The sequence below is a fragment of the Cherax quadricarinatus genome, chromosome 11, assembly GCF_038502225.1.
Source record: "Cherax quadricarinatus isolate ZL_2023a chromosome 11, ASM3850222v1, whole genome shotgun sequence".
NCBI classification, from domain to species: Eukaryota; Metazoa; Arthropoda; class Malacostraca; order Decapoda; family Parastacidae; genus Cherax; species Cherax quadricarinatus.
Window position 1 is genome coordinate 25,251,449 of NC_091302.1, and position 27,923 is coordinate 25,279,371.

The 27,923-nt window shown below is 39.9% G+C and overlaps 1 protein-coding gene and 1 long non-coding RNA gene across 2 annotated transcripts in view; both read right to left on the minus strand.

The window, feature by feature from the left end:
• LOC128687524 (uncharacterized) overlaps positions 1–25,103 on the minus strand; it is a gene marked incomplete at its 5' end in the record, with an annotated part of 171,202 nt that extends 146,099 nt beyond the window's left edge. Inside the window, 1 exon segment of the mRNA XM_070083974.1 lies at positions 24,847–25,103. Coding sequence (XP_069940075.1) covers positions 24,847–25,103 — 257 coding nt within the window.
• Positions 25,104–26,374: 1,271 nt separating this feature from the next.
• Positions 26,375–26,960, minus strand: LOC138852560 (uncharacterized). Its single transcript, XR_011391866.1, has 2 exons — positions 26,660–26,960; positions 26,375–26,453 (listed from the first exon to the last, which is right to left on the minus strand). It is a non-coding gene; the product is annotated as an uncharacterized lncRNA (long non-coding RNA).
• Positions 26,961–27,923: the final 963 nt, after the last annotated feature.

Genomic DNA, 27,923 nt, shown 5'->3' on the forward strand with positions numbered 1-27,923 from the left:
TGGTGGATCAGAGCCTGATCAACCAGGCTGTTGCTGCTGGCTGCACGCAAACCAACGTACGAGCCACAGCCCGGCTGGTCAGGAACCGACTTTAGGTGCTTGTCCAGTGCCAGCTTGAAGACTGCCAGGGGTCTGTTGGTAATCCCCCTTATGTATGCTGGGAGGCAGTTGAACAGTCTCGGGCCCCTGACACTTATTGTATGGTCTCTTAACGTGCTAGTGACACCCCTGCTTTTCATTGGGGGGATGTTGCATCGTCTGCCAAGTCTTTTGCTTTCGTAGTGAGTGATTTTCGTGTGCAAGTTCGGTACTAGTCCCTCTAGGATTTTCCAGGTGTATATAATCATGTATCTCTCCCGCCTGCATTCCAGGGAATACAGGTTTAGGAACCTCAAGCGCTCCCAGTAATTGAGGTGTTTTATCTCCGTTATGCGCGCCGTGAAGGTTCTCTGTACATTTTCTAGGTCAGCAATTTCACCTGCCTTGAAAGGTGCTGTTAGTGTGCAGCAATATTCCAGCCTAGATAGAACAAGTGACCTGAAGAGTGTCATCATGGGCTTGGCCTCCCTAGTTTTGAAGGTTCTCATTATCCATCCTGTCATTTTTCTAGCAGATGCGATTGATACAATGTTATGGTCCTTGAAGGTGAGATCCTCCGACATGATCACTCCCAGGTCTTTGACGTTGGTGTTTCGCTCTATTTTGTGGCCAGAATTTGTTTTGTACTCTGATGAAGATTTAATTTCCTCGTGTTTACCATATCTGAGTAATTGAAATTTCTCATCGTTGAACTTCATATTGTTTTCTGCAGCCCACTGAAAGATTTGGTTGATGTCCGCCTGGAGCCTTGCAGTGTCTGCAATGGAAGACACTGTCATGCAGATTCGGGTGTCATCTGCAAAGGAAGACACGGTGCTGTGGCTGACATCCTTGTCTATGTCGGATATGAGGATGAGGAACAAGATGGGAGCGAGTACTGTGCCTTGTGGAACAGAGCTTTTCACCGTAGCTGCCTCGGACTTTACTCTGTTGACGACTACTCTCTGTGTTCTGTTAGTGAGGAAATTATAGATCCATCGACCGACTTTTCCTGTTATTCCTTTAGCACGCATTTTGTGCGCTATTACGCCATGGTCACACTTGTCGAAGGCTTTTGCAAAGTCTGTATATATTACATCTGCATTCTTTTTGTCTTCTAGTGCATTTAGGACCTTGTCGTAGTGATCCAATAGTTGAGACAGACAGGAGCGACCTGTTCTAAACCCATGTTGCCCTGGGTTGTGTAACTGATGGGTTTCTAGATGGGTGGTGATCTTGCTTCTTAGGACCCTTTCAAAGATTTTTATGATATGGGATGTTAGTGCTATCGGTCTGTAGTTCTTTGCTGTTGCTTTACTGCCCCCTTTGTGGAGTGGGGCTATGTCTGTTGTTTTTAGTAACTGTGGGACGACCCCCGTGTCCATGCTCCCTCTCCATAGGATGGAAAAGGCTCGTGATAGGGGCTTCTTGCAGTTCTTGATGAACACGGAGTTCCATGAGTCTGGCCCTGGGGCAGAGTGCATGGGCATGTCATTTATCGCCTGTTCGAAGTCATTTGGCGTCAGGATAACATCGGATAGGCTTGTGTTAACCAAATTTTGTGGCTCTCTCATAAAAAATTCATTTTGATCTTCGACTCTCAGTCTGGTTAGCGGCTTGCTAAAAACTGAGTCATATTGGGACTTGAGTAGCTCACTCATTTCCTTGCTGTCATCTGTGTAGGACCCATCTTGTTTAAGTAGGGGCCCAATACTGGACGTTGTTCTCGACTTTGATTTGGCATAGGAGAAGAAATACTTTGGGTTTCTTTCGATTTCATTTATGGCTTTTAGTTCTTCCCGCGATTCCTGACTCCTATAAGATTCCTTTAGCTTAAGTTCGATGCTTGCTATTTCTCTGACCAGTGTCTCCCTACGCATTTCAGATATATTGACCTCTTTTAGCCGCTCTGTTATTCTTTTCCGTCGCCTGTAAAGGGAGCGCCTGTCTCTTTCTATTTTACATCTACTCCTCCTTTTTCTTAGAGGAATAAGCCTTGTGCATACATCGAGTGCCACCAAGTTAATCTGTTCTAGGCATAAGTTGGGGTCTGTGTTGCTTAGTATATCTTCCCAGCTTATATCGGTTAGGACTTGGTTTACTTGGTCCCACTTTATGTTTTTGTTATTGAAGTTGAATTTGGTGAATGCTCCCTCGTGACTAGTCTCATTATGTCGGTCTGGGGCTCCACGCATACATGTCTGAACCTCAATTATGTTGTGATCTGAGTATATTGTTTTTGATATGGTGACATTTCTTATCAGATCATCATTGTTAGTGAAGATGAGGTCTAGTGTATTCTCCAGTCTAGTAGGCTCTATTATTTGCTGGTTTAAATTGAATTTTGTGCAGAGATTTAAAAGCTCGTGTGAGTGTGAGTTTTCATCAGAGCTGCCTCCTGGTGTTATTACTGCAACAATATTATTTGCTATATTCCTCCATTTTAGGTGCCTTAAGTTGAAATCCCCCAGGAGCAAGATGTTGGGTGCAGGAGCTGGAAGATTTTCCAGACAGTGGTCAATTTTTAACAGCTGTTCCTGGAATTGCTGGGATGTTGCATCCGGAGGCTTGTAGACTACCACAATGACTAGGTTTTGGTTCTCGACCTTTACTGCTAAAACTTCCACTACATCATTTGAGGCATTAAGCAGTTCTGTGCAAACAAGTGACTCTGCAATGTACAGGCCAACCCCCCCCCCCCCCCCCCCCCCCCCTTTTGCCTGTTCACTCTGTCACATCTGTATAGGTTGTAACCTGGGATCCATATTTCGTTGTCCAAGTGATCCTTTATGTGGGTCTCAGTGAAAGCCGCGAACATTGCCTTTGCCTCTGCAAGCAGTCCACGGATGAAAGGTATTTTGTTGTTTGTTGCTGGCTTTAGACCCTGTATATTTGCAAAGAAGAATGTCATCGGACTGGTGGTATTGTTGGTACTGGGGGGGGGGGGATTTTTTTTCCGGCATTAGTATCTGTATCTGTTGGTTTGGAGTGGAGGCCATCGACTGTGGTTCCACTCCAGGAATGACTGGATTTGGTGTACGATTTCTGCCATTTCCTGCCAGTTTTTTTTTCCTTCCTGGCACTAAAAAACCTCTCCCTCTTGAGTGGCTGTGGCTACCCAGGTTTTCCCATGGCCTGGATGTTTTGTATCTTTTTGTCCCCTTTAGATGGTGTGCCTGGCAATTTAAGTTATAGCACAGTCTTTCCTGTACTGAAGAGGTACACATTTCAGGGTGAAAAAGCTTACAGGAAGGGAGTTTGCATTTTCCTGTTGTCATATGGGCATGGCATTTTCTAGGGTGGTCATAGTTGCACGTCCCGTCTGTTTTTCCAGATTTCCCATGTCTGCAGATACCAAGTGCATAGTATGTGCACAGGCTTGGTTTCCGTTTGCCTTGGGTTTCTGTGACTGTATTCCCTGTTGGTGCATGTTTCCCTGTCTTATTCCTATCCTCCCTAGCACCAACAATGGAGCTCCCACCAGTTGTTTTTGGTAATATATCCTCACTATTGCTAGTGGAGTCCTCTTGTTTGCTATTTCCTGTGGTATTTCTAGTTTGCAATATTGGTTTTATCTTATCTTTGACTACACTTGTTTCCCACTACGGCTCCTGTCCCCTAAATTCAAAGTTTATTCTCTATAAGGATTACAATGCTGAGTTTACAGAATTTGGTTATTGTGTGGTTTACATGTAGTAAAATAATAATTACAGAGTGTACCACTAGAACACCTAGCATGGCTAGGCATTTCGGGCAGACTTATATTAAATCTTAAGTTTAAAATATTACAAAATTATGAGGTAAGTTGGTATTATGGCTAAGTGACTAAATACTAGTTTGTGAGTTTAGCAATGTGAATGCTTTTGTTTTGGCACTATACATAGTTTCAGTATTGGAGTATCACAGGCCAACTTATGACTAGTTAAGATTCATTATTTTGAGATTGAGATTGATATTTCTGTTTATGGTCAAATGGGTGAGTGAGTGTAAGTGTGAACCACCAGGTGGTATTCGTATAATTAGTTGACAGGGTGTATCAGGGAGATAAGATGTTTTCTGATGGTAGTTTTGAAGGTGATGAATGTGTCTGCAGTTTTAGAATTTTCAGGTAGGGTGTTCCAGATTTTAGGGCCTTTGACATACATTGAATTTTTGTAAAGGTTTAGTCGGACACGGGGAATGTCATAGAGATGTTTGTGTCTGGTGTTGTGCCTGTGGGTTCTGTCACAACTATCAAGAAAGCGTTTTAGGTCAAGGTTAATATTGGAATTTAAGGTCCTGTAGATGTAGATTGCACAGTAGTAAGTGTGGATGTACTGAACAGGGAGTAAGTTCAGATCTTTGAAGAGTGGGGGGGGGGGGGGTGTGTTGCCAGGGATGGGATTTAGTGATTATTCTTACTGCGGCTTTTTGTTGGGTTATTATTGGCTTTAGGTGTGTTGCTGCAGTTGAACCCCAAGCACAGATAGCATAGGTGAGGTATGGATATATAAGTGAATGGTATAGTGTGAGAAGGGCAGTTTGCGGCACGTAGTATCGTATCTTGGAGAGGATCCCAACCGTTTTGGATACTTTTTTGGTTATGTGTTGGATATGGGTGCTGAAGTTCAGGTTGTTGTCGAGGTATAGGCCTAGGAATTTGCCCTCATTATGCCTGGCAATTAGAGTGTTGTCGATCTTAATGTTAATTTGCGCATCTCCTGCTCTGCTACCAAACATAATGTAGTAGGTTTTGTCAGTGTTAAGCGTAAGTTTATTGGCTGTCATCCAAGTCGATATTTTGATCAGCTCCTCATTAACAATGGTGTTGAGGGTGGCAAGATTAGGGTGAGAGATGACATAAGTCGTGTCGTCAGCAAAGAGAATGGGGTTCAGGTGTTGAGATACGTTTGGAAGATCATTGATGTATATGAGGAAGAGCAGGGGACCAAGGACACTTCCCTGCGGAACTCCAGTATCAAGTGGCTGTGTTGTTGATGCTGTGTCTTTAATGGTGACATACTGATACCTATTAGTAAGGTAAGATTTGAAATATGCAAGCGCATGGCCTCTTATACCATAATGGTCAAGTTTGTGGAGTAGGATGCCGTGGTCTACTGTGTCAAAAGCTTTTCTTAGGTCAATAAAAATTCCTAGTGGATATTCCTTATTTTCCAATGCTGTGTAAAGCAGATCTAGCATTTTTATGATTGCATCGTTAGTGCTTTTATTTTTCCTGAATCCAAATTGGCAGGGGTTGAGTATGTTTTGTGACGTTATAAATGAATATAGTCTCCTGTGCACGAGTTTCTCAAAGATTTTGGATAGCAATGGTAAGTTTGATATTGGCCTATAGTTGTTTAAATCTGTAGGGTCACCACCTTTATGTATTGGTGTAACCCTTGCCGTCTTGAGTAGTTTCGGGAAGGTGCTAGTTTCTAGTGACTTGTTAAAAAGTAATGAGATAGTATGCGAGAGGACATGGGCCGCTCTCTTGTACAATAATGGTGGGACATGAGACAGATTCCCTGAGTTATTTTTAAGTGACTTTATAATCTCGGTGACTTCCGTGGGCTCAGTTGGAGCAAGATAGAAGGAATTTGGGAAATTCCCATCTAGGTAGTCCCCGGCATGGGCATTGGTACGTGGGATTTTATTGGCGAGATTAGAACCTATGGTTGAGAAGAAGTCGTTTATCTTGTTAGCTGTGTCAGTGGGATGCAGTGGTGTTTCATTAGGTTTAGTTAGGACAATATTCTTGTTTTTTTTCAGTTTGTGGGTCCCTAGAATCTGAGAGAGTGTTTTCCAGGTCTTTTTTATATCTCCTCTTGTGTCAGTGAATCTACTGGAGTAGTATAGTTGTTTGGCTTTCTTTATTACTTTGGTGAGGACTGATGAATAGTGTTTAAGAATATCTTTGTGTATTAAGCCCTGTCTATATTGCTTTTCATATTGGTGTTTCTTATCAATGGATTTCAGAATGGTGCTGGTTAGCCATGGGCAACCAAGCCGTTTGTTTGTGATCTGTTTCGTTTTTATAGGACAATGTTTGTTGTATAGTCTAAGTAATTTGTTAAGAAAAATGTCTGTCCAGTCATCAATACCATTGGCCTTGGAGAATTCTGTAGGCCAGTCAACAGTCTCTAGGTCAGCTGTGAACTTCCTTATTGAGGCCTCATCATGGAGTCTAAATGAAACTTTGTTGTATTCAAGTGGTGGTTTACTAATGTTTGTCAAGAGGAAGGTAGGGTAGTGGTCTGTAGTGCTATCTGTGATTATCCCTGAGTTGATGAAATCAGTTACAGGCTGATCATCTAGTAGGCCAAGGTTGATGTTGAAGTCTCCAGCTAAGAGAAGGTGGTGCTTATTCATTTGTCTGTTTGTTATTACTTAACCCTTCATCGCGCAAGGGGTCCGAAAATTTGAAATTCGAACTGAACTCCCTATGGTGGATAGAGTAACTCAATACAAGGTCACTGATCCCATATAAATTGATTTCTGATGGTTAGTTTTCGAGCAATTGCCAATCTCCGAAGACCGAAAATATTAGGCCGCCCCCGACAAAGTGATTAAAAAATTTTATGTTGCAAACTTGCAATTGTTAATAAAACACACCAAAACAATTTTTTAAATTTAATATACAAACAGACAATATAAAAAACATAAATGGAACTTGTATCAAAACATTTTTTAATTGTTACAAAAATATAAAAAGGAAGCAAATATCAACAATGCCAAATTGCAAAGTGATGCAAGTTTCAATCCCTATATTCCTGAGATTCATTTGGAAGACCAATGATTCTATATTGCTAATTGGCAAGATGGAAGTCTGTGAAACAATTTCTATCAGTCTTTATGCACAGATTTACTTTGCATACACTACAGACGAATGACGATGTTACCGTTTTTTTCGAGGTGCTGCAATACTTGCAAGTAAACGGCCTTTGCCCTGCCATTGGGAAGTGCATTAGAGTAATGTCTTTCCTAACACTGTCATCAGGCATTTCTGTACGTGTTCCCCTCCCAGGTTTCACTATGCCAACACCATTGGAAGTACATGGTGAATTAGTTGGTGAAGGTCTTGGAGTTGTTCTTAGGCTGCTCCCTCTAAGGTTTTGTCCTTTAGACCTTGCAATTTCAGAGATAGAATTCCTGAAATACTTCAGTTGCATACACTTTTGCTTTATTGCTCGAGAATCACGGCAATAAAGCAGCCATGCATTCACAACAGCAAGATCAATAATATAGGCAAATAGCCGCATGTACCAACGTTTTGATTTCATTGGTGTTTTGTAGAGATGCACCAACATGTTGCTTTTGTCAATACCTCCCATGTTTGCATTATAGTTCTTGATGACTGCAGGGCACGATATTTTCTCTTTCCTCTTTGTACCCTTGTTATATCTCTCAACAAGACTCATGGGCTCGACCCCAATATCAGTTGTCACTAAAGTCACAACTTTGGTGTCCTTCCATCGTACAACAAGGACACCATCATTGTTGTTGAAGCAAAAATTGCCCCTGACCACACTGTTTTTTTCCATTTGTTTGATAGGCACCAGATGTGGCTTACCACATCTATTGTCACGTACTGTTCCAGTGTATCTGCAGTTATACTTATCTCTTAGTAGCTTGACCAAAGGCATACTTGAAAAGAAATTGTCAGCATAGATTGCTGATGTGTTTGTCTTGTTCATAGTTTGTGCAAGTACCAGAACAATCTTTGTACTTATTGGAAGTTTAGATTCTTCCTGTGGCAGCTGTATGGGATGTGTGTCAAAAGTTGTTGTGCCTTGATACATGAGTATATCATGTATGAGTCCATCTTGACTTGCACGACAAAAAAGTTTGAAACCCCACTTATCTGGTTTTGTTTTGATGTACTGCCTTAGGTTTCCAGCAGTTTTACCCTTGAAACCAACCATGACTTCATCAATAGATTGCTTGGGTGTAGCTGGAATTTTCAAGCAAGCATTAGTTAGTTCAGTGTAAAGAGGCCTTACTTTGTAGAATCTGTCATTATCCTTTTTTGTGTTGTCATTGAAATGAATATGACTTCTAAGGTACCTAAACCTCTTAGACGCCATGCTCTCTGCAACCTGTTGGCTCCTAAAACCAGCTTTCCAATAGTCTTCGAGGGATGGTAGTGAATTAATACCCATGAACAACAAAATACCTATGAACCTCATGATCTCTTCAGAATCTGTTGAAAAAGTACTATTTACGTCTTGTTGCCTTGTATACAAATTTGTTTGATATGCTATGTTATCTATCATGGCTGGAGTAACGAACATACGAAAATACTCATATGGAGACCTAATTGCAAGAGGCTTTTCATGTTCATATGCCGGCAAAGGATCATTTTCAATGTCATCTACGGTCCACTCAGATGAAACTTGAAGAGCAATATTCTCATGGATCTCTTCCTCATCCGGGTATTCCTCAATCCTAAAAGTTTTCTTTTTCCTCATTACTTTCTGCTTTTTGGCTGGCCTTTCTTCCCTTTCTCCTCCTCATCATCACTTGACATCTCTGCATCCTGTGCATCCGGTGGCAAGTATTCATCACCACTATCCAGCAATTCTGGTTCGTCTACCTCTGGTTCTGAGTCACTGTCTTCAGAAACGCAGATATACCTCGACCTGCTGGTCGACTGCTCCCCATAAAACAGCCTCTCATGGAACTGGAAGGACAATAGAAACCTCCTGTATAAATCCAGACCACTACAGAGTTCATATATGCAATTGAAAATTTTTTATAAATATTTATTTGACTAAAATTGGACATTCCCGGAAACTCGCGCAATACCGAAATAATTCGGACTAAAATGCTTGCACTTTTTTCAACTGCATGCTACACTCATATTATGCTTCACACGGACTTTAGGTATATATCAAAATATGCCTAAACTATTCATGTAAGCACTAAACACAACAATCAGTACTTACCGACATTGTAGAATGTATAATCCAAGAGTAGATTAGTAAGGGTGGAGGGAAAAATGCGTGTGTGTTCGAAGCCAAGCCGCCAGTGTTTATATTTTGATCTCTCAACCAATGGGAAGGCGGCAGAAGCGAACTGTACTTAGCTGAAGAGACTCAGGGAAGGCTTGTGATTGGTTGGAACTAAAGAACGGGAAGCTGGCCGCGCGGGGCGCGAAGTATGACACGCGCCAAAAACACGTAATCAATACCGAATTTTTTCGGCCCACCCCGATAAAGGGTTGGCCCCTTTCAAGAGGAAATTGTCATCCTGCCAGAATGTCCTGTAACCTATGCCCTAAGAAAACAGAAACAATTCTGGAACTGTAATTTTGGCAGGCTGACTGGCCAGCGATTAGTTGGCCAGCGGCTGGTTGGCTAGCTGGCAGGCTGATTGACTGTCTATGTCTGTCTCTATTTGTCTCTATCTCACAGGAACATATACATAAATACAATTATACAGTAGGGCCCCACTTATATGGCAGGTTAGGTTCCAGGCTACTGCCGTAAAGCGGAAATCGCCATAAAGTGGAACACCCTTCTTTTCCCCTAATAAATGCATACAAATACTAGGTAACAAGTTTACACTAACATATATTAAGTTAGCAATAGAACTAGGCATCAAAAAACAATAAAAAAGTACCATACACACATAGTGCATTCATTACTTACCTTAAAATATTTATAGTCTTAATCTAGGGTGAGACAAGTAGTATTTATTGTAAGAAATCAAGTGTGGTATGTATGGTAGTCAGCCGGGCTACCATACCAGGCCATTCCACTCACACATATACAGTAGACCCCCACCTTACGATATTAATCCATTCCTGAGAGCTCATAGTAAGCCAAAATTATCATAAGGCGAATTAATTTTCCCCATAAGAAATAATGGAAATCAAATTAATCTGTGCAAGACACCCCAAAAAATGAAAAAAAAAAAAGTTTTTACCATATGAAATATTAATTTTAATACACACAAACTGAAGAAGACATGCACAATTACTACTCTACTAAGAATAGAATACATGACACTTACCTTTACTGAAGATCTGGTGATGATTGATGGGATGGGAGGAGGGGAAAGTGTGGAAGTTATTGTTCAGAAGGGGAATCCCCTTCCATTAGGACTTGAGCAAGTCCTTTTCCGGGGTTACTTCCCTTCTTTTAATGCCAATAGGACCAGCTTGAGAGTCACTGGACCTCTGTTGCACAACAAATCTGTCCATAGAGGTCTGTACCTCCTGTTCCTTTAAGATTTGCCTAAAATGGGCCACACAATTGTCATTGTAATAGACACCAGCACAGCTTGCAATAGCTGTGTTAGGGTGATTTTCATCCATAAATGTTTGCAGTTCAACCCACTTTGCACACATTTCCTTAATCTTTGAAGTAGGCACAATGAATTCCACAACTGGCATAGGCTTCTCAGGGCTAGCCCCAAACCCTTCAAAATCTTACTTAATTTCCATATTAGTTCTCACTCTTTTTACCACAGGGTTGGCATTAGAAGCTTTCTTGGGGCCCATGGTGATTTATTTTGCAGTTACAAGCACAAAAAACACTGGGATAAGGTGAAATGTACTGAAAGTATGCGTGGATGCGACCACACTGCCTGGCTTGTAAACACTGGCACTGAGACTACACGTGGGATGCGTTCTGGACAAATCATGTAAGGCGAGTTTTTTATTGTGAGGCGAGGTAAAATTTTTGCGTTCAAATGCTTTGTATGGCAGATTTAACGTAACGCGATGCGTTCGTAAGACGGGTGTCCACTGTATTCTATGATATTTAAGCATCCCAGAGCGATAAAATGCATATACAGTTCACTCATTACTTACCTTAAAATATTTGTAGTCTTAATGTATGGTCAGGGGTGAGTAAACAAGATAAAACGAATAAATGAGAGAGAAAGAATGAGTACATGAGGGAGGACTGGTGCAGAGTTATGTAAACAAACCAAGCGAACACAAGTTTTGTAAACAAAGTGTACACGTTTTGTTTGTGTACAAGTTACATTGTGTACAAGTTGCCTCTACACTGATACGGTAGAATAAAGAACACTCCCATTCTCATTTAACACCATTTTTAGAAGAAATGACACTCTGAGGGACTTTTTTGGGTTATCCTAGGTTCTCTACACATATGCTGTTATGTATGATAATCTATGTAACTGTATTTGTGTATACCTGAATAAACTTACATAATATGAAAGGAATAATTTTCTACAGTTACCCCCAGTAACACATTTTCTTTTATGTTAGACTAGAGAAAATGTTATTCTTGCCATCACTTGTACAAGTTATCTGGCTACCACATCTCATATTTATGTTTATTTACTCTATTGTAGGGTGTATTTATCATCTTTATATGTTATGTATTGTGTTTATTATATAATTTTGAAAAAAATATCATGGATGGATTAATGAAAATGTGTATAATAACGTAATATACGACATTTAATGACACTCGGTGATTATTATTATTATTATTATTATTATTTCTAATATGGTGACATTTGTGCAAGTTGTCTGGCTACCACATCTCATATTTATGTTTATTTATTCTACTGTGGGGTGTATTTATCATCTTTATATTTATACATTGTGTTTATTATGTAATTTTGAAAAAATATCATAGATGAATTAATGAAAATGTGTATATTCACGTAATATATGATATTTAAATGAGACTCGGTGATTATTATCATTACTAATATGACGTCTGGAGACATAAGACACTCTTACTGATTTTAATGTGTACCTGCATGCCAGCACAATATGCAAGTTTATTTAGGTACAGGTATACATAAGTATAATTATCAGAGTATATATAAAATATGAAATAACTTTTAAAAACACTTGAAATTTTGGAGTTTCCAGACATAATGGAGAGACTTAGTGCTTACATATCTCACAGAGAATGTAAACAAACCGAGTGGGGCGTGGTGACCGTATTAGAAAGTCAGGTGGGGGGAGCCATATAGCGAGTTTTGGTCATAATTTGAAATGACCGTATTAGCGGAACACCATAAAGCAAAATGCCGTAAAGCAGGGCCCTACTGTACACAGTGTAAATTACCTAGGATAATCCAAAAAATCCAGACATGAGTGAATAGAATTATCAAAGCTTATTGCTTGGGAAGAATTGAAAATTAGGTTGGGCAAATATGATTTTGTTAGTGGGATGGTTTGTGAAGGACCTGCCTAGTATGGACCAACAGGCTTGCTGCAGTGTTCCTGCTTTCCTTGGAATTTAATTCGGATAATGAAAAAATTGGTTAAAGACAAGGTCTCACACTGAGGGCCGATTCCCACCAAGGCAGGGTGGCCCGCCCAAAAAAGAAAAACTTTCACCATCATTCACTCCATCACTGTCTTGCCAGAAGGGTGCTTTACACTACAGTTTTTAAACTGCAACATTAACACCCCTCCTTCAGAGTGCAGGCACTGTACTTCCCATCTCCAGCGACTCAAGTCCGGCCTGCGGGTTTCCCTGAATCCCTTCATAAATGTTACTTTGCTCACACTCCAACAGCACGTCAAGTATTAAAAACCATTTGTCTCCATTCACTCCTATCAAACACGCTCACGCATGCCCACTGGAAGTCCAAGCCCCTCGCACACAAAACCTCCTTTACCCCCTCCCTCCAACCTTTCCTAGGCCGACCCCTACCCCGCCTTCCTTCCACTACAGACTGATACACTCTTGAAGTCATTCTGTTTTGCTCCATTCTCTCTACATGTCCGAACCACCTCAACAACCCTTCCTCAGCCCTCTGGACAACAGTTTTGGTAATCCCGCACCTCCTCCTAACTTCCAAACTACGAATTCTCTGCATTATATTCACACCACACATTGCCCTCAGACATGACATCTCCACTGCCTCCAGCCTTCTCCTCGCTGCAACATTCATCACCCATGCTTCACACCCATATAAGAGCGTTGGTAAAACTATACTCTCATACATTCCCCTCTTTGCCTCCAAGGACAAAGTTCTTTGTCTCCACAGACTCCTAAGTGCACCACTCACCCTTTTCCCCTCATCAATTCTATGATTCACCTCATCTTTCATAGACCCATCCGCTGACATATCCACTCCCAAATATCTGAATACATTCACCTCCTCCATACTCTCTCCCTCCAATCTGATATCCAATCTTTCATCACCTAATCTTTTTGTTATCCTCATAACCTTACTCTTTCCTGTATTCACTTTTAATTTTCTTCTTTTGCATACCCTACCAAATTCATCCACCAACCTCTGCAACTTCTCTTCAGAATCTCCCAAGAGCACAGTGTCATCAGCAAAGAGCAACTGTGACAACTCCCACTTTATGTGTGATTCTTTATCTTTTAACTCCACGCCTCTTGCCAAGACCCTCGCATTTACTTCTCTTACAACCCCATCTATAAATATATTAAACAACCACGGTGACATCACACATCCTTGTCTAAGGCCTACTTTTACTGGGAAATAATCTCCCTCTTTCCTACATACTCTAACTTGAGCCTCACTATCCTCGTAAAAACTCTTCACTGCTTTCAGTAACCTACCTCCTATACCATACATCTGCAACATCTGCCACATTGCCCAACTATCCACCCTGTCATACGCCTTTTCCAAATCCATAAATGCCACAAAAACCTCTATATCCTTATCTAAATACTGTTCACTTATATGTTTCACTGTAAACACCTGGTCCACACACCCCCTACCTTTCCTAAAGCCTCCTTGTTCGTCTGCTATCCTATTCTCCGTCTTACTCTTAATTCTTTCAATAATAACTCTACCATACACTTTACCAGGTATACTCAACAGACTTATCCCCCTATAATTTTTGCACTCTCTTTTGTCCCCTTTGCCTTTATACAAAGGAACTATGCATGCTCTCTGCCAATCCCTAGGTACCTTACCCTCTTCCATACATTTATTAAATAATTGCACCAACCACTCCAAAACTATATCCCCACCTGCTTTTAACATTTCTATCTTTATCCCATCAATCCCGGCTGCCTTACCCCCTTTCATTTTACCTACTGCCTCACGAACTTCCCCCACACTCACAACTGGCTCTTCCTCACTCCTACAAGATGTTATTCCTCCTTGCCCTATACACGAAATCACAGCTTCCCTATCTTCATCAACATTTAACAATTCCTCAAAATATTCCCTCCATCTTCCCAATACCTCTAACTCTCCATTTAATAACTCTCCTCTCCTATTTTTAACTGACAAATCCATTTGTTCTCTAGGCTTCCTTAACTTGTTAATCTCACTCCAAAACTTTTTCTTATTTTCAACAAAATTTGTTGATAACATCTCACCCACTCTCTCATTTGCTCTCTTTTTACATTGCTTCACCACTCTCTTAACCTCTCTCTTTTTCTCCATATACTCTTCCCTCCTTGCATCACTTCTACTTTGTAAAAACTTCTCATATGCTAACTTTTTCTCCCTTACTACTCTCTTTACATCATCATTCCACCAATCGCTCCTCTTCCCTCCCGCACCCACTTTCCTGTAACCACAAACTTCTGCTGAACACTCTAACACTACATTTTTAAACCTACCCCATACCTCTTCGACCCCATTGCCTATGCTCTCATTAGCCCATCTATCCTCCAATAGCTGTTTATATCTTACCCTAACTGCCTCCTCTTTTAGTTTATAAACCTTCACCTCTCTCTTCCCTGATGCTTCTATTCTCCTTGTATCCCATCTACCTTTTACTCTCAGTGTAGCTACAACTAGAAAGTGATCTGATATATCTGTGGCCCCTCTATAAACATGTACATCCTGAAGTCTACTCAACAGTCTTTTATCTACCAATACATAATCCAACAAACTACTGTCATTTTGCCCTACATCATATCTTGTATACTTATTTATCCTCTTTTTCTTAAAATATGTATTACCTATAACTAAACCCCTTTCTATACAAAGTTCAATCAAAGGGCTCCCATTATCATTTACACCTGGCACCCCAAACTTACCTACCACACCCTCTCTAAAAGTTTCTCCTACTTTAGCATTATATATAAACTCACTGTATTGAACACAATAACTGCACTAAAGTTATTATCATATTATTGTTTACCACTTTTGTTTATTACAATAAACATGCACAAATCTTGTATAATACTAATGTTCTATCATATATTTACATATTTACAATCACTGGACATGGTTTTAGAACTGCTGGAGCTTGTGGAACTCCTTGAAACAAGGCACCATGCACAGAGGTACCTTACATTCCTCACACATAAACCGAGTGTCTTTGCGTCTTTGTTGCCGTCGTTTTGTTTGTGCACAGACGATGCATCTCTTCTGAGCAAATTTCTTCTGAGTTGAAGGAAGCTGTATTATGAAATGATCACCTTCCCTCCTCAAACGCTTGGGTATATCCTGAGGAGTTCGAGGACCTTGTTGTATAGCAGGTGTTGTTACCTGGTACTTCATTATGAGTTGTCTGACAACAGACAAACAAAATTCACCATACGGTGGTCTGTTGCCAGTCTTTATTTGGTACATATTATATGCATTGAGCATTGAAATGTCCATGAGATGGAAGAAAAGTTTCATGTACCACTTGTAACTTTTACGAACACAATCAACAAAACCAATCTGCATGTCACATTTGTCAACCAAATGCATGTTTTGTGTATAATCAATCACTGTCACTGGTTTTCGAATATGTTCATTAGTCACTCGATCAACTTGGCCACTGTCTTGCATTTCATTACGGTGAATGGTTGTCAACAATGTGACATCTCGTTTGTCATGCCACCGTAATGCCATGATGTCATTGGCAGTAAACACCTGCACGTCATCACCACGAGCACCTGCGTTGAGCCTGGGCATATGTTTACGATTAGAATGCACTGTGCCACACACATCTGTCTTGTTCACTCGCAAGAAATCACTGAGTAATGGGCTTGTGTACCAGTTATCGGTATATAATGTATGCCCCTTACCAAGATAAGGTGCCATCATGCTTCTCACTACGTCACCTGAGATACCCAATAACATCTTGGTATCTTTCAATGTTTTACTTCCCGTGTATACAACAATATCCAATACCAGGCCACTGTCACAGTCACAGAGTACAAACAGTTTTATACCAAAGCGTTTCCTCTTGCTCGGTATATACTGCTTGAATGACAGCCTACCTTTGAACAAAATCAAAGACTCGTCAATTACAAGATTCTTGAATGGATAAAAGTACATGCTGAACTTTTGTTTGAGATACATAAAAACATTTCTAATCTTGTATAACCTGTCACTTCTGTCAGGCCTGGTTTTGTCAGAGAAGTGCAACATACGTAACAGTAAGATAAACCTGTTCACTGGGATGATTTCACTGAAGACCGGGGTAGAAATTAGCCGATCTGTGGACCAGTATGCTTTTATATTATGCTTATAGACATGAGGCATAAGCATTATTGTTGCAAAAAGCAAATACATTTCTGCAACAGTCGTCTCTTTCCACCGGTGTAGTCTTGACTGTGGTGATATGATCGTATTTGCCATGGTGTACTCAAAATACTTATTACTTTCCCTGACAATAGTTTCCATCAATGGCTGGTCAAAGAATAGTTCAAAGAATTCCAGTTCATTTGCAGTGTTTCCAAGGGGACAAGTTGGTAGAATTCCACTTTCAGAGTCATCAAAGTGGTGGGGCTTGGGAACAAAATTGGGATTTTGCTGCCAATCCCAGATACGGTTTGCTGGTGGATACTGGACATCATAGGCTGGTTGTGCGGGTAGTTGTGGTTGTGGTGGGCTGGTGGCTGACGCTCCGCTTTGTCCTTGAACTGCGGAGTCAGCAGCGTGGGTCCCAGCCTGGGCTGGTGAGTCACGCATGGCCGTGGCACTACCATCACCACTACCACCATCTATTGATGCCTGTGGTCTATCCATGCCAAGTGTAGCCACATCATCCTCACTTTCACTATCTATACCTGGTGTAGGGCCACGGGATGTACTCCGGGATGTACTCCGTCCCCTGGGCATGGCATAGGGTACACTACCCGTGCGCATGTGGCGGCGTACATACCGACGCTTCACTGGTGAATATGATTCCTCACTATCACTACTCGAATGATTGTTAAGAGCAATAAAATCACAATCCACGTCACTATCATCATCATTACTGAAGTCAGAGGCCTGGCCATGTGAAAATAATAGTTTTCTCTTGCGTTGAGGTACAACCGACCGTGACTGACGAGTGCCCACACCAGAGGTAGAAGGTTGAGGATCGTCAGGGTTTTCTGCACTATTATCGATATCCTGGTCATTCCTTTCGGTCACTAACTGATCAAAGCCAAAGAATTCGTCTTCATTTCCACTTCCATCACTGTCAGAACTATCAGATAGGAAGAGGAGAGTCCCAATTTTCCTTGGAGTGAGAGCTGCCTTGCGACGAGGCATGGTGAACAAGGGTAACTGAGCCGGCGTTCCCACAATGCTATGCGGGCGCCTAGATTTTTTGTTTATGGCGCACACCCACCACGCAGACCCATTCTCTCACATGTAGGCCTATGAGCGTTTTCGCGCTAAATTTGACGGCGCTAGAATTTTGGCATAGATCTACGGTTTGGACACTCAACGTGAAGCCGTAGATCTACGGGACGGACCCTGACAGGGTTAAAAAAGTATTAGCAGGTAGTTGTGTTAAGTAGTTATCCTAGGTAAATGTGCCATCATTCCTACCTACCTACCTATCTTTCTTTTCTTCATTCCTTCTTTCTTTCATACTTTCTTTCATTCTTTTTTTCTTCATTCTTTCTTTCTTCATTCTTTCTTGGTTCATTCTTTCTTGGTTCATTCTTTCTTGGTTCATTCTTTCTTGGTTCATTCTTTCTTGGTTCATTCTTTCTTGGTTCATTCTTTCTTTCTTCATTCATTCTTTCTTTCTTCATTCTTTCTTTCTTCATCCTTTCTTTCATTCTTTATTTCTTCATTCTTTCTTTCATTCTTTTTTTTCAGTCTTTCTTCAGTCTTTCTTTCTTCATTCTCTCTTTCTTCATTCTTTCCTCCCTTCCTTTGTTCTGGTTTCTATAATAACAAATCTGGCATCATTGGGACATGTAGTGTGCCAGATTACTGAGTTACACGAATTACAGAGTGGTTAGGTTAGAATACACTTAATAAAATTAACCAACTTGACTTACACAGTTCATTGAACATCGGCAAAAATCGAACATTTCCGCTACTTTGAGCTCAATTTCAAGGTACTTTTCGTCATGAAAGCAATCAAAATCATGTCCATTTCTATAATATATCTTCCATTCTATCAAATGAGTCCAAAAAATGAGAATACAACCATAAAAACCATATGAAAATATACTGCAAAGAGGCAGCTAATGGCTGAGAAGAGAACTACCTTATTTATAGCCCGTCTCTTTTATTTTTGTTGCACGTTAAGAAGCATCTTTCCATCATACATTGCCCAAGTTTTAATGAGATACCCCAACAAACAATCGAGAAAAAAAAAATATTTACCAAAAATCATATATGGCAAACCCAAGACAGGTACTGGAAATAAGTCACTTTGTCCGACTTTTCTGGGTTATCCTAGGTTCTCTATACATACACTGCTACGTATGATAATCTATGTAACTGTATTTGTGTATACCTGAATAAACTTATTTACTTCTAGTGTGTCAAGTGAGTACAAGAAACTGCCCATTCACTTATTTCAACTACCCAATAAAGTGGTCAGAAATTGGCAATTTGGCTGATTTCACACAAATTTCAACAGATGCCAATTTCAAAATAGGATCCAGAATAAACAATGCAGACATTCCTAGCACTAAAATAACATTTTCTCTGTTCATTAGTCACGGCTACAAGCCCCTCTTATATTACCCTTGCTTACCATTTGGAATTTTTATTCACAAAAAAAAAATAGAAGATTTACTGTTATGCAGACTGCTGCATTATTGTAATAATTGTATAAATAATCCATTCTTGACTCCGTACTGGAATTTGGACTGGCAGGCGGACAGGTATTGGAAGGTGACGTCATTTGTTTACTCTTGAGCTTCGCTAAAGAATAGAACATTTTCGATACTGTGAGCGCAATTTCAAGTTACTTTTTGTCATGAAAGCAATCAAAATCACATCTATTTCTGTAATATATCTTTCATTCTATCAAATGAGACCGAAAAAATGAGAATATAACCATAACAACCATACAAAAATGTACCGCTAAGCGGCCACTAATGGCTGAGAAGTGAACTCCGCTATTTATGGTCTGATTTCTTTCATTTTTGGTGTACATGAAGAAGTGTCTTTCCATCATACATTGCCCAAGTTTGAATAAGATAACCCAACAAACAACTGAGAAAATAATAATAATAATAATAATAATAATAATAATAATAATAATAATAATAATAATAATAATAATAATAATAATAATAATAATAATAATAATAATAATAATAATAATAATAATAATAATATCTTTATTTACTACATGTACATGTACAAGGTATACAGGCCTAGCTGACATCAGTGACATACTACTGTATAGAAAGGCACTTGTTATGCTGAGTATTTCAAGAAAATTAGGTCAGTGTCCCAGGATAACACCCACACTAGTCGACTAACACCTAGGTACCCATTTACTGATTACCTGGAGTCTACCTGGAGAGAGTTCCGGGGGTCAGCGCCCCTGCGGCCCGGTCTGTGACCAGGCCTCCTGGTGGATCAGAGCCTGATCAACCAGGCTGTTACTGCTGGCTGCACGCAAACCAACGTACGAGTCACAGCCCGGCTGGTCAGATACCGACTTTAGGTGCTTGTCCAGTGCCAGCTTGAAGACTGCCAGGGGTCTATTGGTAATTCCCCTTATGTATGCTGGGAGGCAGTTGAACAGTCTCGGGCCCCTGACACTTATTGTATGGTCTCTTAACGTGCTAGTGACACCCCTGCTTTACATTGGGGGGCTGTTGCATCGTCTGCCAAGTCTTTTGCTTTTGTTGTGAGTGATTTTCGTGTGCAAGTTCGGTACTAGTCCCTCTAGGATTTTCCAGGTGTATATAATCATGTATCTCTCCCGCCTGCATTCCAGGGAATACGGGTTCAGGAACTTCAAGCGCTCCCAGTAATTGAGGTGTTTTATCTCTGTTATGTGCGCCGTGAAGGTTCTCTGTACATTTTCTAGGTCAGCAATTTCACGTGCCTTGAAAGGTGCTGTTAGTGTGCAGCAATATTCCAGCCTAGATAGAACAAGTAATCTGAAGAGTGTCATCATGGGCTTGGCATTCCTAGCTTTGAAGGTTCTCATTATCCATCCTGCCATTTTTCTAGCAGCTGCAATTGATACAATGTTATGGTCCTTGAAGGTGAGATCCTCCGACTTGATCACTCCCAGGTCTTCGACGTTGGTGTTTCGCTCTATTTTGTGGCCAGAATTTGTTTTGTACTCTGATGAAGATTTAATTTCCTTATGTCTACCATATCTGAGTAATTGAAATTTCTCATCGTTGAACTTCATATTGTTTTCTGCAGCCCAGTGAAAGATCTGGTTGATGTCCGATGGGTAAACATAGACAACAGGTGTAAAGAAACACACCTAATGTTTCTACCCTGGCTGGGAATCGAATATTTACCAAAAATCATATATGGCTAACCCAAGCCAGGTACTAAAAATAAGCCACGTTAACTTTTTTGGGGTTATCCAAGGTTCTCTACACATATGCTGCTATGTGTGATAATCTATAGAGAGAAAATAACTTTTTTGTTTCAGGTTTATGGTGCAGTACGAGTGTATATCACAATTAGCCCTGTGCTATACTCCGTTTTCTCTAATATAAGCCACCAAGACAAGGATAGGAGAATGGTATTTGTTTACAATATCCTCTTCATAACTCTGTCAAACTGCTCGGTGTTATGCCAAATATTATTCATTCTGGAGTATTTAACATGTTTTATGTTATTTATATTGTTTCTTATGTCATATTAGATCAATTGTGATAGGCAAATAATCTCTAGTGTTGATATTAGCATAATAATAAAGCATATTCTCCTGCTTCATGAGACTGAGTTCATGACAACCGACAATGCCTTCAAAGCCACCTTATCTTTAATGGATAATGTACTGTGTAGGTGCTTTACATAATGAGAAGCATTTCTTTTATTCATTGGAACCATGGCTAGGGCTAAAAGTAAGCAGGTTAAAACAATAAATGGAGAAAAAGAAATTGGAATGACTTATGCAGCAAGTAGCGCCACCAAACAGTACCAGCAGGTTGGTGTGGCGACCCTGGAAATTTGAAATTATGCTAGCCAAAATTAGTGCCGAATAACTGAAGGAACCGAATAACTGATTGCCGGATTTGTGATGGCGGACCTGTATATAGTCACTGGACACTTATACAGAGCTGCAATTATCTTTTGGAAGCTTTTGTGTGTGTGGGGGGGGACTCCTAAATGTGCTGAGTCAGGGTTCGGCAGCTGTCAAAATGACATATTACTGCCTGTCAATACCCATGGGGTCCCATGCCTTCCTGCCCACCTCCTTTGTAACTACCTACAAGTCTTTCTTTCTTTTTCTTTCTTTCTTTCTTTTTCTTTCTTTCTTTCTTTCCTTTTCTTTATCTTTCTCTCTTTCAAATCTTCTTACTTCCTCTTTCTTTCTTTCTCTTTCTTTTTCTTTCTCTTTCTTTTCTTTTTCTTTCTCTTTCTTTTCTTTTTCTTGCTTTCTCTTTCTTTCTCTTTTTTTCTTTCTCTTTTCTCTTTCTTTCTTTCTTCTGGTATCCTGGGCATTGCTTTCAGTCACAAACTCCTCAAAAACATGAAATTCATCTTCACTGACACTTCCATCTGTGTTAGAGTGATCACTTGGGAAGAGAAGAGTCCCAGATTCGCCGGGGAGTCACATCTAACTTACCGCTGGGCATCCTGAACAAGGACTACTGAAATGGCATTCCCACAATGCACCACTGGCTCCCTGATTTTTTTTGTTGTGCACACACTGATCATGGAGACCCATTCTCTTACATGTGGGCCTACCAGCTTTCTCCTGGTTGATCTGAAGCCGCTAGAATTTTGGTGTATTAATATGTCAAACACATTGGCTCGTAAGATGTATATATATGACCGAAACAATCAAAGGGTTACTGTGCCTCAGAGTGATGATTATTGCATATTATTATTATTAGCATTTTTAACCCTTTCAGGGTTTTGGCCGTACTAGTACAGCTTACGCCCCAGGGTTTTTGATGTACTAGTATGCCTAAATTCTAGCGCCCTCAAATCTAGTGAGAGAAAGCTGGTAGGCCTACATATGAAAGAGTGGGTCTATGTGGTCAGTGTGCACAGTATAAAAAAAATCCTGCAGCACACAGAGCGTAATGAGAAAAAAAAAACTTTGACGGTGTTTTTGGATTAAAACAGCGACTTTGCACTGCATTTTCGTACGGTATTTATGGTTGTATTCTTGTTTTCCTGGTCTCATTTTATAGAATGGAAGACATATTACAGAAATTGAGATGATTTTGACTGGTTTTACAATGAAAAGTACCTTGAAATTGAGCTCAAAGTAGCAGAAATGTTCGATTTTTACCAAAGTTCAAAAGTAAAAAAATCATGCCAAGCGCCCAATACACGTCAACTGATGAGTCTAATATTCTTTCACAAGTGTGCTGATATTATTTATACCATTTCTACACTAATGCAGTAGTCTGTGTAACAGTAAATCTTCTATTTTTTGTAAGAATAAAAATTCAAAGTGGAAAGCCAAAGAAATACAAGAGGGGCCTGGGGATGTGACTAACAAACAGAGAACTTATTATTTTAGTGCCAGGAATGTCTTTCTTGTTTATTCTGGACCCTATTCGGAAATTGGCATCGCTTGAAGTTTGTGTGAAATTGGCAAAATTGCTAAATTCTGATGACTTTATTGGATAGTTAAAATCGGTAAATGGGTGGTTTCTTGTACTCATTCGATAGAAAAAATGGAGTTCTAGTGAAATAGGTATGATTTTTGTCGACTAGTACACTGGAATTGGCCGAAAATAGAGCTCAAGGTGGGCAAAATCGCCGATGCGTAAACATCGTCTCGACTGCAAACTTCACGAGAGCATAATTCCGTAAGTTTTCCATCAAATTTCATACTTTTGGTGTCATTATGATCGGGAAAAGATTCTCTATCTTTTCACAAGAAAAAAATAATTTTTTTTTTAAATTTGGGTGACCCTGGGAACAAGTCTCGGAGAGGGCTTGGTGACCCTGAAAGGGTTAATATGGCATCCTCAAGACTGATAAGACACTCTTAGTGATTTTAATGTGTACCTGCATGCTGGTGCAGTGTGTACAGGTACATACATGTATAAGTATAATTATCAGGGTATATATAAAACATGAAATAACTTTAAAACACTTGAAATTTTGGAAAGTTTCCAGAGATAATGGAGAGATGTGGTACTCGTGGAGCTCACAGAGAATGTAAACAAACCGGGTTTGGCATGGTGACCCTATTAGAAAGTCAGGTGGGGAGCTGTATAGCGAGTTTTGGTCATAATTTGAAATGTCCATATTAACGGAATGCCATAAAGTGGGGCCTTACCATATAAGATACCATATTATTCTTTTATCTATTTAGGAATTCTATAGTCCAGCATTGTGCAGTGTGCCATGCTTCCTAAGCACAGAAACAGTCAGCAAGGGACACTGTCCTGAAGTGATAGAAGAATGTGATGAAGGTGGCAGCAGAGTGCAGTTATGAAGTAGTTATGCTTGTATATGATGATACTTAGGCTTCAGCAGCAATACATTATGGCATTAATAAGTCAAGAATGTGGTGTGCAATAGTCCAAGAGAAATGGAGGTACCTGCAGTTGTTTGTGAAATGAGTGTTGTGAAGATGGAAACAAGCTAAAAAATGTGGATTGATCAAACATAGTAGAGGAAGCTCCAGTGGTGAAGGCAGTAGCAGAGGTTACTTTAGTGCAAGGAACTAATTTGACAATTTATATTTAAAATACATACTACATAATGTTCAGATCTTGAGTCGTCATCTGCAGATTACATGGTAGGTCAAGAATACCCTCCACAACCGAACATCATAGACAATGGAGAATACAGGTGACAGCAGGTCTGTAATGTCAGTGACTGCACTCATCTGGACAAGCATGTCTAAAAGAACATTCTTCTTCAAATATGAAGTTGCTGCTTTTGGCATCAGAGAAACAAAGTAGAGGCTGACCATTCAATGTGAAAATGTCTTGAGGAAACCGTATGCTGTAGCCCATGCTACTTGACCTTGCCCTCAACTTGTGCACTCTTAAAACTAAAAATATGGACTGCTTGCCCATGTATTGGAAAACAATTATAATGTCTGAGTTAAAAGTGTCTTCAGGGAATGGTTCAATCATTACTTCTTTAGAGTGAATAAATATCTGAAATCAAGGAACATGTCATTTAAAGTCTTCCTTCACAGAAACGATGCTCGCAGGCTCCCAGCAAAACAAACTTATGTAAATTGTAAACCTAATATTAGTGTTTCTGCCTTCTAACATCACATTCTTACTGCAGCCTTTAGTGTGACTGCTACTATTTTGATTTCAAATCCATTATATAGACAAACTTCCATTGTATCTTTCCTGACATCTTCACTCTCTACTCAATCATGAAGTGCCTGTGCATACATTTCTCACAACAGAGTATAATACATATTGTAGAACTAATATTTTATTTTTATATATAAAAGCATATATGAAAAATCTTTGCTAAATATTAATTAAATACAAATATAGCAAAAAATGAAATACACACTCACAAAACATAACAGTATACCTCTAGAGTGCAGGAGACACCACCGGTGCTCTTATCTAAACAGCGCACAAGGAGCTGGTGTTTGTTGTATGGTGGAAGAGGGTTAATGGTGTTGGTATTGATAGAGTTGTTATTCCAGCCCAGGGTGAGGGTCGTTCCACCCAACGTGACTGTAGGCACCGTCTGCTTACTGGAGTACACAGACACATCATGAACCATCAACCTTTCTGCTAGAGGAACAACCTCCCTCTCTCCCTTAACATGCCAAAATATTTTTCCTGTGGTTAAATAAAAAATTATAAATTATTAATTAAAAAATACACTAACTGTATAAGGATTTTGTAAAAATTAAAAATAGTTTTTCTTCTGTATTTTCTATGGGAATAAAAAGATTGTAATTTTGTCACAAAAATAAATGTGTATTTAATTTTTCAGAAGTTATACACAGCCTCTCCTAACTTAACCCCTAGACCGTCGCAACCCCCAATCCTGAGGTGTCTTCTGGTGTCGCAAAATTAAAAAAAAAAAAAAAATTATTTTTTCTTATGAAATGATAGAGAATCTTTTCCAGATTCTAATGAAACCAACGAAATTTGATGGAAAACTGACAGAATTACGCTCTCATGAATTTAGCAGCCCTGGCGATACTTACGAATCAGCGATTTCGCCCACTTTGAGCCCTATTTTCAGCTAATTCCATTGTTCCAGTCGACCAAACTCAGTTATTTCTTTAGAACTCCATTTTTTCTATTGCTTGAGTACAAGAAACTGCTCATTTACCGATTTCAACTAACCAATAATGTGGTCAGAAATTTGCAGTTTGGCCAGTTTCACAAAAATTAAAAAAATATGACAATTTCAAAATAGGGTCCAGAATGAACAATGCAGACATTACTGGCTCTAAAGTAACATTTTCTATGCTCATCAGTCATGTCTCCAGGCCCCTCTGATATTACTCTTGCTTTCTATTCTGAATTTTTATTCAAACAAAAAATAAAAGATTTACCGTTATGCAGACTACTGCAATATTGTAATAATTGTATAAATAATGTCAACCCACTCATGACTGCACATTAGAATGGCTACTTGAACATTTATTGGAAAACGACATCATTTGTTTTCTTTTGAAAATCGGCAAAAAACAAACATTTCCCCTACTTTGAGCTCCATTTCAAGGTTCTTTTCATAGTAAAATCAATCAAAATCACCTCTATTTCTATAACGTGTTTTCCATTCTATCAAACGAGACCACGAAAACGAGAATACAACCATAAATACTATAGGAAAATAGACCACAAAATCGGCATTTTAATTAAAAAAAGTCAGAGTTTTTTTTTCTCATTATGCACTGTGTGCTGCTGGATTTTTTTTATATGGTGCACACTGACCACACAGACCCATTCTCTCACATGTGGGCCTACCAGCTTTCTCCTGCTAGATTTGAAGCCGTTAGAATTTATGAGTACCTATATATACGTCAAAAACAGTGGCCCATAAGAAGTATGTTGAGAAATGGCATTACCAGTTAAGTTTAAAGACTTATACTTAACTTAAAAGGACAACTCATCGCCTGCACAGCCGCCCCTGCAGACGAGGTCTAGAAGCTGTCGAAACCATCTCAACATGGGCTGTCAAGAAATATAATTTGTAAGATTATAAATTACCCCTAGGGGGTGTTATGTCAGCATATTTCATTCACTGATGGCTGACAAAATACCTACTTGTGTGGACTCAATGGTCCGCATATCACCGGGGTTTATGATAAGTGACTAACTCACGACTTTATACTCAACTGCGCAGTCAATAGTAGTACATCACGAGTTAGAACACTTACCTGGGTATATGTATCTGACCCGTAATTACGCCCGGATATCCGTTGAGTTGATTGAAGAATAGTGTTCTTTGAAGAATGTCGCACTACACTCTGTTGGATCGCAACACTCGTTGTTACACTGTTCATCAATAATTGTTCACACAATATCACTAAGAAGTTGATCACACTTCTCTGTAAGTGTTTATCGTGTTTTGTGAGACACTTTGTCCACACTAACGCACAGATCAGTGTTCTTTGTTGGTTATCCTGGCGTCAGTGTCACTCTCAGTAGAGTCAAAAGTAATCTGAAGACGCCACAGCGCCCCACGCCGTCACTCCCCTAGCACAAAAAAAAGCTGACCTAGTACTTTTGCTTCCTTGCCACTTCCTCGATGAAGCAAAGCAGAATGTTTGATTCTTGCTGTCTTAAGCATAGACAACAATGTCCACTATCTTTACTATGGTAATAAAGTGGGAGCAGGATTTTCCTTAATTGTCCTGCTAAAGTAAGAGATGTACTGTCTCTTATAAAAATACACTTTGCAACACTGGACTGCAAGGAGCAGAGGTCATTTGACCACGTCGCATGTCGTACGGCATCTGTGATCAATTACTCACTGTAGCAGTAAACAAGACGCTCGCCCCTTCTGAGAGGGCTTGGCCCCTCAGGGCTGAAAGGGGCTGAAGGGGCTGAAATGGCTGAAGGGGGCTGATACCCCCCTCCTGGAGAAAATTTCTCCACAACGCCTGAGTTGCTCAGGTTCGAAATAAGTAGGATCCTCTATGATTTCTTTATCATTCATGGGAGGAACAGGTTCGAGCCTTCTGCCATGGAGTAAATGAGATGGACTTAACACTTCTAAATTGTCCAGATCATCGGTAACATAAGTTAGAGGTCTGTTGTTGACTCTATTTTCTATTTCAGTCACAACTGTACGGAATTCTTCTAAGTCGATTCTCTGACGATGAAGAGTCTTCCTTAAACAACGTTTTACAATGCCGATCATTCTTTCATAAAATCCGCCGTGCCATGGAGATTTAGGAGGAATGTATCTCCAACGACAACTGCGTTGATTCAGCATCTGTTGTACTTCTGGTTGATCAAAGATCTTGCTTATATAAGCAGCACCAGCAACAAAGTTCGTTGCATTATCTGAAATCATCAGTCTGGGACATGCCCTTCTGGCTGCAAACCTTCTGAATAATTTGATAAAGGTTTCAGCAGACATGTCAGTGGCTGCTTCTAGATGTACTGCTCTAGTTGTAGCACAAGTGAACAAACAGA